The 17947-nt window shown below is 40.3% G+C and overlaps 1 protein-coding gene across 1 annotated transcript in view; it reads left to right on the top strand.

Annotated features, from left to right (window-relative positions):
• Positions 1–17947, top strand: part of LOC107663586 (mitogen-activated protein kinase kinase kinase 12-like) — a 40837-nt gene that overhangs the window by 4536 nt on the left and 18354 nt on the right. The window contains exons 2-3 of the mRNA XM_016453817.1: positions 1480–1997; positions 2074–2257. Coding sequence (XP_016309303.1) covers positions 1574–1997; positions 2074–2257 — 608 coding nt within the window. The 5' untranslated portion in view covers positions 1480–1573. The remainder of the gene's footprint in view (positions 1–1479; positions 1998–2073; positions 2258–17947) is intronic.

Here is a 17947-nt window from a genome sequence, read left to right as displayed (position 1 = left end):
GTGTGTGAGACGCGGGAGCTGATGGCAGGGGGCGGTGGATATTTGTGGCGGTCAATGTGGATATTGTGGATGAGTTCTTCTGTGTCATCATGTTCTATTAGTTCTACAGCTTCAGTTTCTGAACTTACACGCTTAGTAACACATACAGCTGTTCCCTCACCACAGTGCAACAGTGAAAAGGGACCCCTTTCAAACAGTGTCGCGTTCGTAACGTTGTTTAAGCCACATACACCGGTATTGCGGTATTTTAAAAATTTATATCATAATAAAAATAAACACCGGCATTCGGTATGAACCGGTATACCGCCCAGCACTACACAATAGCACAGGGCTTCTCAAATCTGGCCCTCGAGGTCCACTGTCCTGCAGAGTTTTGCTCCAACCCTAATCAAACTCACCTGCCTGTAGCCTTCTAGTAATTCTGAAGACCTTGATGAGCGTGTTCAGGTATGTTTGATTAGTGTTGGAGCTAAACTCAATCAGCCTGTATCTATGAAGTCACAGACATCCTGGAATTGTTTCAAAACATGAACATCAGCTTGCATGGATAAAAATGTTCCATGTGCAAAATTGATTTGTTTGTTCTTCTTTGCAAATAATAGGCCTACTTTTTAAAAATTCCACATGCATACAAAATAACTTTTTGTGCACTCTGTTGTGTGCACAGATTTGTGGCACAAAATAAACACCATATTGGACTTACCTTGCTGTGTGACGGTAACATCACACAAAAGCAGATGTTTTTGATTAGCAGTGGCGTTGTAGAAATGCTCTGTCCACTGTTAACCATGAGTACTTTATTCAACAAGTTGGTGACTGATAACCGTGTGTAGAATTCAGCTGGTCTCAATTCATACGATCTCAACATGTCTGACCCCATGCAGAATAAAAACACTTCTATTATTCAGGCTACTGAAATAACTCTAATCTTTGGCTGGTTGGTGGAGAGAATGGTGTTGGAAGGACTGAGTTCACTTGTAAATGTTTGATTTTTACCCTTTACAACTTGAATTTGTTTGAGAACACTAGTTATGGTGCCTTGGCAGTCTGAAAGCATTTTGCTCAGGCGGTTCCTACATACCTGGGGCCAGTTGCATAAACTTAGCCTCTATGTTAAGACAATGTCTTAAGTATGATTTTGACCAACTAGCTGTTATCCAAGGGGTAATCAGTCATATTCTGGAATTCAGCTTAGACTAATCTATGCTTTTATATAACTGAATTTAAAAAATGATGACAAGTTTTAAAGAAAAAAATTTGATGACTAGACTAGTAAGACTAGTCTACAAGTTAGACCTTTTATGCAACTGGCCCCTGAACGCATCCTTGTGTTGTTGGTATTGATCCACACGTGTGATCAGTCCACCATAATCACTACATCTCTAATATACTCTGGTATTTGATTGCCATTCATATTAAGCAGTAAGAAGAATGCCCTTTCACAGTACTTACGGCTTGTGTTGTGATTGCTCTCTCCAGGTGTGTTGACGAGCAGCACTGCTACAGAGTGAGTGAGGGCCACTTTTCTTAAGAGTGGGTAGCGCAGTGGGCTACCCTCACCCCTTCTGCACCCATGGCTTGTGTCCATGAGCAACACGCCCCTTCCCCGTCCCTCTCAGGGTTCAGCTCCCCACTCTCCGAACCCCCCTTCTGTCGGCCCGATTCGGAGGCGCCAGCGAGCACGCCAGACACCGAGCTCACCCCGACCCAGTGCGTGCTCCGTAACGTGCTCTCCATCGACCCGGTAGGGGGCGGCAGCGGTCCCCTCACCCACAGCAACAGCCCCACCCTGAGCGACGAGCCCACCAACTTCTCCAACAGCGTGCTCAAGCTGCAGGAGGGCGGGGCTGAGGGCGGAGTCATGCGTAACCAGTCCGACAGCTTCCGGCTGCAGGCGGGTGGAGGAGGCTTTCTGGAAGGCTTGTTCGGATGCCTCAAGCCAGTGTGGACGATGATTGGGAAAGCCTACTCGACAGAGCACAAGCAGAGCCAGGAGGGTGAGTACGGCAGTCGGAGAGCAGTCGGGGTGTTTCAGTGTCGTTTTGGACGGAGATAATGGAATGTCTCTTCCAGAATCCTGGGAGGTGCCGTTCGAGGAGATCTCCGAGCTGCAGTGGGTGGGCAGCGGGGCGCAGGGTGCCGTTTTCCTGGGCAAGTTTCATGGTGAGGACGTGGCTGTGAAGAAAGTCCGAGACATCAAGGAGACTGAGATCAAACATCTGCGCAAGCTCAAACACCCCAACATCATTACCTTCAAGTAAGTGAACACACACCAGCATCACCCTCAAGACTATAAGTAGCGTATATTTCAGAAAATAAGTCGCCCTTGTGTATAAGTTGCACTGGGCCAAAATTGCATGGTTGAGAGAAAAAAAAAAAGAGAATTTGCATCGGTGTATAAGTTACATGACGCATGTTATTATTATTACATTCAGAAATAATGTAAAGTATCTTAAATGAAATGTTTACAAACATTTTAAATACTATACTCATTATAGTGCCATTCCTTCTAAACAGGAGTTAGGCTATTATAAAAGAACAAATTTGTTTAAAGCGAAACTGAGATTGAAACCAGTGTTGGGCTCATGCACGTCTCTCATTCAGCACAAATCCAAATGTTTCCATACTGACGATGTAGCCTAACATTTCCTTGCTAAACTGTTTTTTATGTAAACAAGGTTTGTACTTCACTTGTGTCCCAATATCCATGTAAAACATCAACCTTCATCATCCTTAAACTGAGCCGTGGAACTTTTTCTATGTTTGGTTGACTGTATTTTAGCTTTAAGATGAATAAACTGTGATGTCAAGTTAGCAATGCTAGAACTGTTGTGTGCATGTATTTGTGTGCGCTTTGCTCATATTTTGCGTGCTTAATGTTAAATGCATCGTATAAATCACAATATAAGTTGCAGATGAAAAGAAAACATGACGTATATTCTTAAAAATATGGTATGTTTAGATTTAACTTTTTAAAATTTGGGATTTTCGTTAGTCCAGATTTTGTGAAATCTAGAAAACATGACTTTGTCTTCATCCAGCATGTATACAATTTAGCGGTGGGCTCTATATCGGTATGAAAGTGACTACCGGTGTTATGTCGTTCCATGATATGGATTTTGCTATACCATGGATACCGTTATATATTCATGAATTCAAATTTTGCATTTATATAGTTTTGTTCAATTTGGTACGCTTTGCCAATTTTAACACAAATGACAATAAAGAGTTGAGGCTGAACGTTTTTGTCCTCTGTGTGCAACGCCTTACTACACAGGCATTAGTAATCAAATCCATAAAGCATTGTAACAGACCAAATTAATAGAGCACAAATCGCATGCTCCAGTGGTTCCCAAACTGAGGGATCATGTACAGTCAGCAGATTATTTTGCGAAAGAAACCTCTGCAGGGTGATAAAGACTACATTACGTAATTTTCCCGCTTATCATGCGGCCACTTGTCTGATAAGTAAATAATTGAGTGCAAAATATTAATTTGACATATTTTAATGACCTCAACGTGACTCGCAGTACCCGCTTGAGTGCTCCGTTATCAGTTGTAGCAGGCACAATTGAAGAATGAGTTGTATTGCAGGGAGCCATGTAGAAATATAAATGAACGAGGTTCTGCTCTAAGCTAAGTTACAAGTTTGTGAAAATACTGCCAGTGCCAGGTAAACATAAAGCAGATTATGAATATACTTAAGATTCACAAATACCAAAACAACGTGTCTACACCAGATGTGAGCGGCGCGACGTGACAAAAGCAAATAGAATCCAGTGATGTTCTCTGCTGTGGATGCGGTGCGACGCGACACGACAAATGCATGACAGTAAACTGATGCTGATTTCTATTTCTACCCTAACCCTGACAAAAAAAGAAGGGGGTGGGGGGCCTTGAAAATATTTTTCTCTACAAAAGGGGGCCCGGCAGAAAAAGTTTGGGAACCACTGGCCAACTCAAACACACAATATTTAATTTAATTTAATTCATACAGGCCTACCTCATGTTGCACGTTTGCACTTTCTGAGAAAAACAATGGCACAATAAAAAAAAAGACTTTTCAGGTCTTTGTCCAATCCCTCACTTTTTCTAGTTATATAAGGTTAAAATATTTTGCCTGTAATTTTTTTTTCTCATATTGCAATATAATATCGATATCGCCTGGACAGTGTAAAATATCGTGATATGAATTTTAGCTCATATCGCCCACCCCTAATACAACTATACTCTGCATTGAAAGACAGAGCACAGCCTTCTTCAGTTCATCAGCGAATGATTGGCAGGACTATTTAAGTGCAAACCTCACCCCGTAGCCGATTTCACTGGTCAACTCAATCATGTGGTCGCCTGTTATGAATTCAGTTCAGAAAAATCATAGATGGGTCCAATCACGTGAAACAGTATCACTGTCTATCATGAAGTGCTGCTGATGCTATACTAAGGTTAAGGCTATGGTGTAGGTAAAAGTTAAGAACAGTATTTATTTCAGAGTTTTGTAAGCAATCAGCACTGGGAATGACATGACCAATGAGAATCGGCTGCGGTTCCCTGATCATTACAAGACCAGGCAACAAAGTTGTTGTTGAGTTTGTTGACATGCAACAAACTCAACAAAGGCATGGCGTCGCACCCGTACGAATCAAGTATTCAATTGTGCATCATGTCAGTCAGATTAAAGGCCTTTCCACACTGAGCGTGATGTGAAAAAGCGGGGCGAATCGCCGACGAACGGTGCTTTCACACCGAACCGATTGTTCGCCTTCTGCTAATTCACGCCTGCACGCTAGGTGGCGCCGACCAACAATGCATTTTTCTTCAGATCTGTTTCTCGTAAACGGATTTAACATCATCCGCTGCTCAATATACAGCATTAGATTAAGATAAACAAACTTTGGTTCTACACCAGAAACACAAACTATCTATAATGCTTACAAGAATAGGCTACATCCTAAAATATAATTAGAAGTACAATTAGCATCAAGCTACACTTGAAAATGTATTTAATTATTTATGTATTTGCTTACCCACGGCATCATTGAGTGCTTGTAATAACTTCCGATTGTGATCTATAGGCTAGTTGATTTTGATTAATAAGCAGACACATGCACTCTTTGTATGTTTAATAACGCTACACTGCTAATATTTGTCATAAACATCCTTTATTGCTATAAAAATACCATGAGCTGCATACAAAACACATACAGAAAATATATCGTCATAATCATGTCTATTTGCTTTCATATTTCATGTGCGGAAAAAGAGTTAACGCGATCTGACTCATAACACTCGCACATGTGGAAGAAAACGGACGGTGCTCTACTGTGATTACATAATTCAGTGGACAATTAATAGAAATGTTATTCTGTATAAAGAACGTGAGAATAAATCTTTTCTCAAATACCAACGATAACAAGAACTCAGCATAGTTCTCTTCTCTTATCCTGGATACATTTCTTTGATGTTTATTTACACTGGTTTTCGAAACAGCGCCACCACTCACCCTTTTGTGCAACAGCAGCTGCTCCGGTCACGTGATCCTAGCTAAAATCTTATTGGACAGCCCGTGATTTTGCTTTGTGAAACTGAAAAGATTCGTCGGACTGGTTTGAAAAAAAACATTCGCATTTTCGGTGCGCGAATGTTTGCGGTCTATGTGGAAGCATCCATAGAAATCTGTTGTTTTATTCCAGTGTGTCATCGCGTCCGATATTTGTTTAGCTTTTTATAACTTGATTATAACCGTAAACGTACTTAATGCATCAACACCCAATTCTGAAGATTCTCTAAAGAAATGATTGGAAACTCCCTGTCCCATGTCTTCATTTTGTGCCATAGTGAAATTAACATTTTATAAATTCCAAAAAGATTTTATTATATTACCACATCACCAGCTGGAGTGCCCTGGACATCCACCAGAGGGCACTCCTCCCTACTCCATTGCGATTCTATCCTGGACTCCATTTCTTACAATTCTTTGCCCGTCTCATCTGCTGTTTGATTTGTCTCCATGGTTCCCCTTGTTAGTTTCCATGGTGTTTAATTAGCTCCTCCCCCTTGTTACCTGGTTATCCTATTTGTCTCTCCCTATTTATACCCTGTGTATTTGTGAAGTCTTGTTAGTGTCAGCTGCATTTATGAGCATTCCCCTCGTTTCCTGTGTCTCTGGTTTTTGACTCCTTGCCTGCTCCCTGGATATCCCTTGCCTGTGTTTCGTGCTGTTTGGACTGTTTACCTGTATTTTGATTATTTGCCTGTTTTGGACTTTGATTCTGGATAACCCTCCAATAAACCTGCATTTGGATCCTCATTGTACAAGCCTCAGAGCAGTGTTCATGACAGAAGACTTCGCCAGCATGGATCCAGCAGTAAGAACCATCCATCTTCGTCAAGGTAACCGACCATTCAAGGACCATATTAAGAGCTTTCTAGGCATTCCTAATTTCTCCCAGACTACGCTCTCATTGATTTATTTTGTTATGGACTCGATGAACACTATAAATCCAAACTCATCAGTGATGGTCCTCGAGGATCTCCGGCTGAATTTCTGGACTAAGCACTTTTGTTGAGTGGGTCCTCCTTCACTGTTGGGGAAATTGAGGAGGATGTTTCCCCTAAACATTTTTTTATAATGGACACACACACACACACACACACACACACACACACACACCAAGCTCCGGTGGTCACGGAGCTTGGCCCACCATGGTCACCAGCATGTCCTGTGATAATGGTTGCTAGTCATGTGCTTTCAGCACTTTCCCATCCTGTGGTTCTCGCACCAGAGCCAGTTCACAACATGGCCCCCACACCAGAGTCTCTCCATAAGATGGCCGCCAGTCCAGAGCCTCTCCGCAAGATGGCCGCTATGCCAGAGTCTCCAGCCGTCATGGATGTTATGCCAGAGTCTTCAGCCGTCATGGACACCACGCTAGTGTTCCCAGCCATCATGAACGATGCATTTGCAGCTAATAAGGCAGTGCCCAGGCAACTGAGACTAATGTCCAGTGTGGTGGGCACACCGCTGATGTCGGTGCGAGCGACAGGCATTCCGGCGGCCTCTGCGCTCTCAAGCCTGGCGACCTCAGAGGTTCTCCCACCTTCTGCTGCCCTTCCAGTAATGACGATTGCCATTTTGTGTGTCTGAGATACACTTTTCTGAGGTGGCAGAGCCCTCTCCGGTCCACGAATCCGCTCCAGAGCCCGCTCCAGTCCACGAATCCGCTCCAGAGCCTGCTCCAGTAAATGAGTCCGCTTTAGAGCCCGCTACAGTCCATGAGTCCACTCCGGAGGCCACCTTTGAACTCACAGTCTGCCCTGTCATGGCCAAGGAGGCTGTCTCTGAGCTCTTCGCCTGTCTTGTCATGGCCAAAGAAGCCTCCCTTAATCCCTTGTCTGTCCTGTAATGGCCAATGAGGCCGTCTCTGAACTCTCTGCCTGTCCTGTCACGGCCATGGAGGCCGTTTCTGAACTCTTAGCCCATCCAGACACAACCATGAAAGTTGTTCCTGAACTCTCTGAATGTCCTGTTATGGCCACAGGGGCCATTTCTAACCTCTCTGTGCCCTCTATTGCAGTTCCATCTGCTCTGCCTTGGTGGCCTTCAGATCCACCATGGTGAGTTCCAGATCCGCTTGATCTGCCTTGGTGGTCTCCTGCCTTGTCTGCTCCACTGTGGGGATCTTTGGTCCCATCTGCTCTTCTGTGGTGGTTGTCTGCTCCACCGTGGGAATGTTCAGTCCTGTTTGCTCTGCTGTGGTGGTCATCTGCTCTGCCGTGAGGATCTACGGTCCCATCTGCTGTGGTGCTCCACCTGCTCCACCCTGGTGCTCTTCAGTTCTGCCTTGGTGGTCTTCAGCGCTGCCTGCTCTGCCCTGGTGGTCATCTGCTTGGCACTGGTGCTCTTCAGCTTCAGACTCTGCCTCAGCCTCCAGGCCATGGTCCACTCCATGGACCTGGCCCTCTAACCCGCCCCCCGATCCGCCTCCACTCCACCTCCTTCCTGCACTTTTCTAATCTTGTTGGGAGTGTCTGAAAGCCCATCCTTAGGAGGGGGGCTGTCACGATCGCCAGCTGGAGTGCCCTGGACATCTACCAGAGGGCACTCCTCCCTACTCCATTGCCATTCTATCCTGGACTCCATTTCTTACAATTCTTTGCCCGTCTCATCTGCTGTTTGCTTTGTCTCCATGGTTCCCCTTGTTAGTTTCCATGGTGTTTAATTAGCTCCTCCCCCTTGTTACCTGGTTATCTTGTTTTTCTCTCCCTAATTATACTCTGTGTATTTTTGAAGTCTTGTTAGTGTCAGCTGCATTTCTGAGCATTCCCCTCATTTCCTGTGTCTCTTGTTTTTGACTCCTAGCCTGCTCCCTGGATATCCTTTGCCTGTGTTTCCTACTGTTTGGACAGTTTACCTGCGTTTTCATCGGTTGCCTGTTTTGGACTTTGATTATGGATTACCCTCTAATAAAGCTGCATTTGGATCCTCATTGTACAAGTGTCAGAGCAGTGTTCATGACAGAAGACTTAGCCAACATGGATCCAGCAGTAAGAACCATCCATCTTCGTCAAGGTAACCGACCACACGAGGACCATATTAAGAGCTTTCTAGACATTCCTAAGTTCTCCCAGACTACGCTCTCATTGATTTCTTTTGTTATGGACTCAATGAACACTATAAATCCAAACTCATCAGTGATGGTCCTCAAGGATCTCTGGCTGAATTTCTGGACTATGCGCTTTTGTTGAGTGGGTCCTCCTTCACTGTTGGGGAAATTGAGGAAGATGTTTCCCCTAAACATTTTTTGATAATGGTTGCTAGCCCTGTGCTTTTATGAGCATTCCCCTCGTTTCCTGTTTCTCTGGTTTTTGACTCCTAGCCTGCTCCCTGGATACCATTTGCCTGTGTTTCCTACTGTTTGGACTGTTTACCTGTGTGTTGATCATTTGCCTGTTTTGGACTTTTTTGGACTTTATTGGACCCTCTAATAAATCTGCGTTTGGATCCTCATTGTTCAAGCGTCAGAGCAGTGTTCATGACCAGCATGACATGCATTGAGCAACTCTCCAGCAATTTATTAGTAAATCAGAGTACTTAATTGAAGGCTACTTCTGAGAGTATTTGCCTAAATAATGTCTTGGCAACCTGGGGTGTATTCCAGAAAGCAGGTGCTGTGACTTACCCAGGTAAATATACTCAAACTCAAACCAGTAAATGGATAATCTCAACTTTCTGTTCCAATAGCTAATCTGCTGTGGAGGGTTGTTTACTTCAGGGGTTTTCAGCAAATACAGTATGTGCCCTATTGATGAGGCTCCTGTGGGCATGACAGATTTCACACAATGTTATAACATATAATTATTTATTTTTTGTTTGTAAAGTATTACTATAATATAAAGCAATTGTTGTTTTTTTTATGAGCAATTCCATTTTTAAAATTTAAGTCGGTAAGCATTTTGTAGAAAGATGGAGACCTGTCTGAAAAATAAATACACTCACTTTGTCCTAACAGTGATGATTTTTTGATTTATAAGGGGTAGATTCATGACGTCACACAAAGATGACACTTGCAAGTAAATTTATATTGGCTACAATTTAACAATTTACAGCCTATAATAATTTTATTTCACAAATGAGGAAAATATTGTGCTTGAATATCTCTGCAGCTCTTCAAATGGGGCTGGGTTGAAATTATTAATTTCCTGATTTCAACATTTTTTTTTTTTAACAAACTGATATCAATTATTAAATCCCAAGATTGATCTTTTAGTCCACACTGTTTTCAACTGATGTGCTATTAGGGTTGCAAAGGGGCGGAAAATTTCCATGGGAGCTTTGTCTCGGGAATTTTGGAAATATTCTGAGTTGGAAACTTTACAGGAATTCACGGGAATTTATGGGAATTTACAGGAATTAATTTGAATTATTTAGAAATTTGGGGGAATTCATATAAACTGTATATACAAACTTAACTATAAACATTTTGTTCATAAGCTGACATGCAAGCAAAGTAATACATATTAAAAATTACATTTTTAACTTTAGATTTAATTGTAAGTAGAACTTTAATTCATTCTTTCATTGAGCAACACAAAAGCATAAACGTTGAATGTAAAAAAAACATATTTCCTTATGTTTGCTGTAAAACGAACGCATTCCCCACCCTTCCCCTTCTAAAAAAAGTCCCATTCAAAACTGAAATGAAAGCATTTTTTCTCAAGCTTCTTAAGTCTCTGGTTTCTGCATTTTTCCTTTTAATCTATTCAGGTCTCAATGGCTTCTTCCTGGACCTCAACAGCATCCTCCATGTCTGCTTCCTCAACATCTGACTCGTCTTCATCTTCGGTGTCACTGTCCGGCCTTGTCGAGGATGGCTCTGTGTCAGGCTCAAAGAGCCGTAGGTTTGCCCGGATGGCCACTAGTTTCTCAACTCTTGCATTTGTGAGCCTGTTGAGAACCTTTGTGTGTGTGTGTGTGTGTGTGTTCCCAAACAGTGACCAGTTGTGCTCAGAGGCGGCTGATGTTGGTGGAATTTGGAGGATGATAGAGGCTACAGGTGCAAGGGTCTCAGATCCACAAAGTCCTTTCCACCAGGTAGATGCAGATATGTGCTGGCACGATTGCCATATCCCATCCCATTCCCAAAGGCCTTGCTTGGTACGGTACTTTGCTAGACTGCCAAGAACTTTGCCTTCATCAAGACCCAGATGGTGAGACATGGCAGTAATAACAGTGCAAGCATTGCTGATCTCTTCAACATAGAGTATGCTTTTCGCATGCTTTGGGTCCAGCATGTATGCTGCTGCGTGTATTGGTTTCATGCAGAACTCTTGGCGCTTCTCCAGTGATTTGACCACTGCAGTTTCCTCTGCTTGCAGCAGCAGGGAGGTAGGCAGGACAGTTTGTATTTCTTCTTTGAGCTCAGCAAACAGACATTTAACATCTGACAAGATGGCAGTATCTCCTTCTGTCTTGGCAATAGCTGCTGCTATTGGTTTGAGGATTCTCAGGCTGCTAGTCACTCTTTCCCAGAACACATCATCCAACAGGATTCTCTTGATGGCACTTTCAATGTCTGCAGTCTGGGATATGGCCATCTCTTGCAAAGACTCCTTCCCCTCTAGCAGACTGTCGTACATGATGACAACCCCACCCCATCGAGTGATGCTGGGGAGCTTCAGTGTTGTGTTCTTGTTTGTTTTTCTTTTCTCTTAGAGAGGTAGATTACTGATGCTACCTGTTTGCCCTTCACATATTTCACTACTTGCTTTGCTGTCTTGCACAGTGTGTTCATTGTATTCAGTGCCATGATGTCCTTAAGGAGAAGATTAAGAGCATGAGCAGCACAGCCAATTGTTGTTATGTGAGGGTAGGTCATTTCCACGTGTGCCCAAGCAACCTTCATGTTTGCAGCATTGTCAGTTACAAGTGCAAAAACCTTCTCAGGTCCAAGGTCATTGATGACTGCTTTCAGCTCATCAGCAATGTAGAGGCCAGTGTATCTGTGCTCTTATAGAATACTGGTTGAGGGGTGGTGACAATGAAGTTGATAATTCCTTGTCCCCAGACATTTGACCACCCATCAGAGATGATGGAAATGCAGGGGTGTCTGAATCTGAATCATTTTCACATCGAATGGAAGCAGATGAACTCTTGTCTGGAGTTGCTTGTTTTGAGCTCTGGGGAAGCTTTGGGCACTTGGTTATATGCTGCTGCATCTTTGTGGCATTCTTAACATAGGTCTTTGCACAGTATTTGCAGCTGTACTGAGCATTTTCTTCCACATTGGCTGAGATGAAATGTATTCACACATGAGATGGTGTGCGTGGCATTGTTCTGTAGAATAAGATTAGAAAAAAGATTGTAAAAACACTTATGCAATGCACAGATATATACATTTTAATAAACATTTTACAATTGATGCAAATGAATAGAAATAGCCTAGATTAATAAATACTTCTCAATCAGCATGCTCGCTAAAACAAACTATAACCTATTATATACAGTACCAGTCAAAAGTTTGGACACATTACAGTTTTCAATGTTTTTGAAAGAAGTCCCTTATGCTCATCATTCAAGACTGCATTTATTTGATCACAAATGCAGAAAAAATAAAATAATGGTTTTCTCTTTTAATATACTTTAAAATATAATTTATTTCTGTAATGCAAAGCTGAATTTTTATCACTGATCCTTCAGAAATCATTTTAATATGGTGATTTATTATCAGTGTTTGGAAACATTTGTGTTGCTTAATATTTTTTTGGAACCTGTGATCCTTTTTTCAGGATTCATTGATGAATGAATAGTTTAAAAGAACAGAATTTATTCAAAACAGAAATCTTTTCTAGTCTTTACTATCACTTTTTATCAATTTAACACATCATTGCTGAATAAAAGTATTCATTTCATTCAACAAAAAAGAAAAAAATTACTGACAACTGTTTCCAAACTTGATAATAAATCAGCATATTATAATGATTTCTGAAGGATCAGGACACTGAAGACTGGAGTGATGGCTGATGACAATTCAGCTTTGCATCACAGAACTACATTATATTTTAATTAAAGTATATTAAAACAGAAAACCATTATTTGAAATTGTAATAATATTTCACAATATTACTGTTTTGATCTGTTTTTGATCAAATAAATGCAGGCTTGATGAGCATAGGAGACTTCTTTCAAAAATTATAAATAGTAATGTGTCCAAACTTTTTACCAATACTGTATTCCTGTATGATAACAGAAAACTGGCTAGCAACGGTTGAATAAAACCATCACAGCTTGAGCTAGCTAAATTGTCAATGAAATAGTGCTAACTAGCTTACATTTAGCATATCTGATTTATTGGCTAGCTAGCTACTGTATAAACACAGTTTTGTATTTTCTAGTTGAACTTTAATACCACAGATCAAATATATTTACCCAAGTAATGTCAAGGCTTACTTGAATTGATGTGGGGGGGTGGGGGCGAATTCCCCCTTAAGTGACTAAGAGGGATTGTATGTGGGGGAATGTCTTTTCTTAGATAGAGTTTTTTTATTTAGTGTATTTGTTTATACAATGGTACATTTTTGGTGCACAATAGCTTACACACAGCACAAGAAAGTTTTAAACATAGATGTATGTAATTTATGTAATTTACATGACTACTCACCGAGATGGACATTTTTAAAATTATTTTGTGTGCAGGATTCAAGAAATTATCGGTGCATGGAGGATTGCACAGTGCATGTCAAGTCAATTCACCTTTATTTATATAGCGCTTTTAACAAAACAGATTGTCAAAGCAACTTTACAGTATTAAATAGGAAAATAGTGTGTCAATAATGCAAAATTACAATAGTAAACACTAAATTTTCAGTGAAAGGCAGTTCATAATTGAATTGTGAAAATAAGTTTTGTCATCATCCAGCTCAGTTCAGTTTAAATAGTATCTGTGCAATCAAGTCGACGATATCGCTGGATATTAAATGTCCCCAACTAAGCAAGCCAGAGGCGACAGCGGCAAGGAACCAAAACTCCATCGGTGACAGAATGGAGAAAAAACCTTGGGAGAAACCAGGCTCAGTCGAGGGCCAGTTCTCCTCTGACCAGACCAAACCAGCAGTTCAATTCCAGGCTGCAGCAAAGTCAGATTGTGCAGAGGACTCAACTGGTTCCTGTGGTCTTGTCCCGGTGGCCGTCTAGGAGACAAGGTCTTCACTGGGGATCTGTCTCTGGGGCTCATCTAGTTGTCCTGGTCTCCGCTGACATGTAGAGGTGTGGCCTCAATAGCAGTGCCGTGTGAATGTGATTTGAGGAATATGCAGGGTAGAAATTCAACTGAAAATTACATTAAATCTGGTTGTTTTAACCAAAATTATGCAGCAAACAATTTTTTTCAATTACATTTAAGTACCCTGTTATAGGCTAACCTGCAATTTAGCAATTTCCCAGTTTATTCCCATTAATTCCCATATATTCCTGTTAATTCCTATTTCCAGCCTTGAAAATTCCCGGAATTTTGCAACCCTATGTGCTATAAAACTTCACTAAATCATAGCACGCCTTCCATCTTATAACCGTAAAAAGGAATTTTGATGCTCTTTAATGTGGGATGACAGATCGTCAAGCCTCAGTTCAAGCAGCAGTCCGGCACGCACATGACTGATCTCTTCCTCTTTACTACTAGTTATAGCACGAAATAAACATGAATGAACATCAGAAGGTGTGTTGAAAGAAACAGAAAAACTTACTGAAATGTATCACATCTCAGTGATTCAGCCACAGAGAGAAATCATAAACAGCTTGTACAGCCAGTGTCACATAGCCCACCTCAGGAGAGCCATTCAGTGTCCATAAATCTCTGGATTTATGGATTATTGGCTCTCCCCAAATCTACCGTCGAGGAGTGTGCTTCAACCATCTGTATGTTTCCAGACATCGATTTATTATGTTTAAAGGATAAGGCCCCACTGCATCGAAAACTTGTTTTAAAAAAAATGGAGGGATGGCATGCCTGACGGTTTTAATTGACACTATTTCTTGAAGATGGGAGAGAGAAATAGGTTCAAATTGCTGAAACTCCGCCTTACAAGCCATAAAGATAGAAGGATCAAAAGAGGGACAAGATATCCCCAATCTAATGTCACTGATCTTATTCACAAAAAAGTTAAGAAAATCATCACACAGGGTCTTTGATACAGCAGGATACTCATAAACACATTGATTAATAACAGCATTAAAAACAGTAAAACTTCCTGCTGTATCAAAGACTCTGTGATGATTTTCTTACATTTTTTGTGAATAAGATCAGTGACATTAGATTGGGGATATCTTGTCCCTCTTTTGATCCTTCTATCTTTACAGCTTGTAAGGCGGAGTTTCAGCAATTTGAACCTATTTCTCTCTCCCATCTTCAAGAAATAGTGTCAATTAAAACCGTCAGGCATGCCATCCCTCCATTTCTTTTAAAACAAGTTTTCGATGCAGTGGGGCTTTATCTTTTAAACATAATAAATCGATGTCTGGAAACATACACGGTACCGGAAGCTTTAAAACATGCTATAGTTCACCCTTTGTTAAAGAAACCAAACTTAGACTTAAATGTTTTGGCTAATTTTAGACCTGTTTCTAACTTGCCTTTTCTTTAAAAGATTTTAGAGAAGACAGTGCTGCAACAACTGCAGAGGTTTCTAGATAAAAATAAGGTCAAGTCCGTAAATCACGATTAATTAACTACTAATATAGTTTTTTCATTAGCTTTCTGCGATACTATGCACACTATGGATCCGCCTTAAGTGCAGAGGAGCTTTTGTTTGAGTTCAGTTCTACATTTGTGAATGTTTTAAATGCAGTGGCTCCTGTAAAGACCTTAAAATCTAAACCAAGAGTTGACCCATGGATTGATGATAACATACGCTCCCTGAGGCAGTCTTGCAGAAGAGCAGAGCATAGATGGAAGACAAATAAGCTTCAGGTCTCTTTTGAAATATTAAGGGACTCGTTGTTAAAATATCAAAAGGCTTTAAGAGCAGCAAGATCCAGTTATTTTACGAAACTTATTACTAAAAATTACCATAGACCAAGAACTCTTTTTACTGTTTTTAATGCTGTTATTAATCCATGTGTTTATGAAAGACTCTGTGATGATTTTCTTACATTTTTTGTGAATAAGATCAGTGACATTAGATTGGGGATATCTTGTCCCTCTTTTGATCCTTCTATCTTTACAGCTTGTAAGGCGGAGTTTCAGCAATTTGAACCTATTTCTCTCTCCCCTCTTCAAGAAATAGTTGGTCAATTAAAACTGTCAGGCTCCTCTATGGATGCCATCCCTCCATTCCTTTTAAAACAAGTTTTCGATGCAGTGGGGCCTTATCTTTTAAACATAATAAATCAATGTCTGGAAACATACACGTTACCGGAAGCTTTAAAACATGCTATAGTTTGCCCTTTGTTAAAGAAACCAAACTTAGACTTAAATGTTTTGGCTAACCGTGTTGATTTTAAAATTCTTCTTTTAGTATTTAAATCTTTAAATGGTCTGGCCCCTCCTTACCTTTCGGATTTACTGACAGAACATCGTCCAGTTGTGTCTCTCCGGTCGTCTAATCAGAGATTGCTATGTATTCCAAAATCAAAGCTGAAAAGTAGGGGTGACCGGGCCTTTTCAGTAGCTGCTCCCAGATTGTGGAATGCACTACCCTCCAATATTAGATTTGCTCCAACCATATCTGTTTTTAAATCTAGGTTAAAAACTTACCTTTTTGAACTGGCATATGGTCAGTAATGAAATGTATTGCACTGTGTGTTTTTGCTTTTATGATTTTCTTAATTATATATTGATATATATATATATATTTGTTTTTTTTTTACGGTCTCTTGTATTGGTGTAAAGCACACTGGTCAACTGTTGTTGTGTTTAGTTGTGCTATAGAAATAAAACTGACATTGACATTGACATAAATAACTCTGGAGAGGAGCATTTCTTATAAATATTTGCACTATATTATATATATTCAGAATATTTTTATTTAACCTGTTTTGTATCTTAATTATTTAATGCATGTTTGTGTCACTAAAACAAGTTTTCATGACAGCCACCCATTTAAATGATCTTGATCAACAACAAATTGGAGCGGCATCGGTCTATTAGATCATTTAAAAGCGTCAAATAAATTTTTAGGTTATAACTGAATCTGTCTCTGCTGTAGACTGATGTGAATTTATTTTAATGTGGGTCTTAACAGCCTGAGAGATGGTGCGATTACATGCTGTATAATCACATGCTATACATAATCCATAACCATTTGCATTACAATTTTAGTTTTAAGTTGATTAACTGAGAGGCCAAAGTTTAAATACACAGCAGAGGTCTCTGTTAATCCTTAAATGCAACTTTAGTGAAATGGGACGTCATTCACTACCCTCTCTCTCCTTCATTTTTTAAAGTTAGTCACCAACTTTCTTAGTATTCCTCAATCTATTCATTATAAACAATATGACAAGAAAAAAATTCTAAAAGAATGTCTGTTTTCTGATTAATTATTTTGTATAAAGTTTATAGGGTCACTAGCGACCCGAGGTATGTAATAAAGTATATTTTTCCTGTGCAACAATAATTAAACATCTGACAACTCAATAAGTGCAATTCACCTTTATTCCTCAAGGTGGCACTGTTTGATAGACAACGATGACATGAGGTTTCACTCATAATTACTGCAGACATATACCCAAAGAATATCATCAGCAAAAACTGAACTGGCTTGAATGGCTTTACTGCAGAGCAATTACTGTACACAATTAAATATAAATGTCACTGTCATTTGATGGTGCGTGTGGTGAATAAGCTGCCAGCGATCAAAATATTGATTTTGAAGTAATTGAAAACGATAGTTTTGAGAATATGATTGAGATCACACATATGAGTAGATGCTGAATGTACTGTGGAAGTGCGCACTCTGACGATGACACTGATGGTAAAATCTAGAGCCCGACCGATATGTTTTTTTTGGGGCCAATACCGATACCGATATTAGGGAGTAAAAAAAGGCCGATACCGATATATCGGCCGATATTCTTTGTGCATATTATAGTACAGTACCAGTCAAAAGTTTGGACACTTTCCCATTCGTGTGTCCAAAAATTTGACTGGTACTATATATAGAATACAATGTATACATAAACAGAATATATATATATACATAAACACATTTTTTGCAATGATCACTCAAATGTGGTGATCAAACACTTATAATGGTGACAGAGATATGTAAGGGCATTTAACAATTTAACAATAAACTTTATTATCCAAAATGAGTCTGACATCAGTGCACTGAACAGTAAAGTTGAAGTTTATTCAACTTTAATTTAATTCAATTCCATTCAACTTTATTCCGTTGAAGTTTATTTCACTTCGGAACATTCATTCACGGATTTGCGCCACTGTCTTCACACACA

Source organism: Sinocyclocheilus anshuiensis, unplaced genomic scaffold, assembly GCF_001515605.1.
Source record: "Sinocyclocheilus anshuiensis isolate Anshui unplaced genomic scaffold, SAMN03320099.WGS_v1.1 scaffold127, whole genome shotgun sequence".
Lineage (NCBI taxonomy): Eukaryota > Metazoa > Chordata > Actinopteri > Cypriniformes > Cyprinidae > Sinocyclocheilus > Sinocyclocheilus anshuiensis.
The sequence above is the reverse complement of the archived record's forward strand: the minus strand, read 5'-3'. Positions and strand labels throughout refer to the sequence as shown.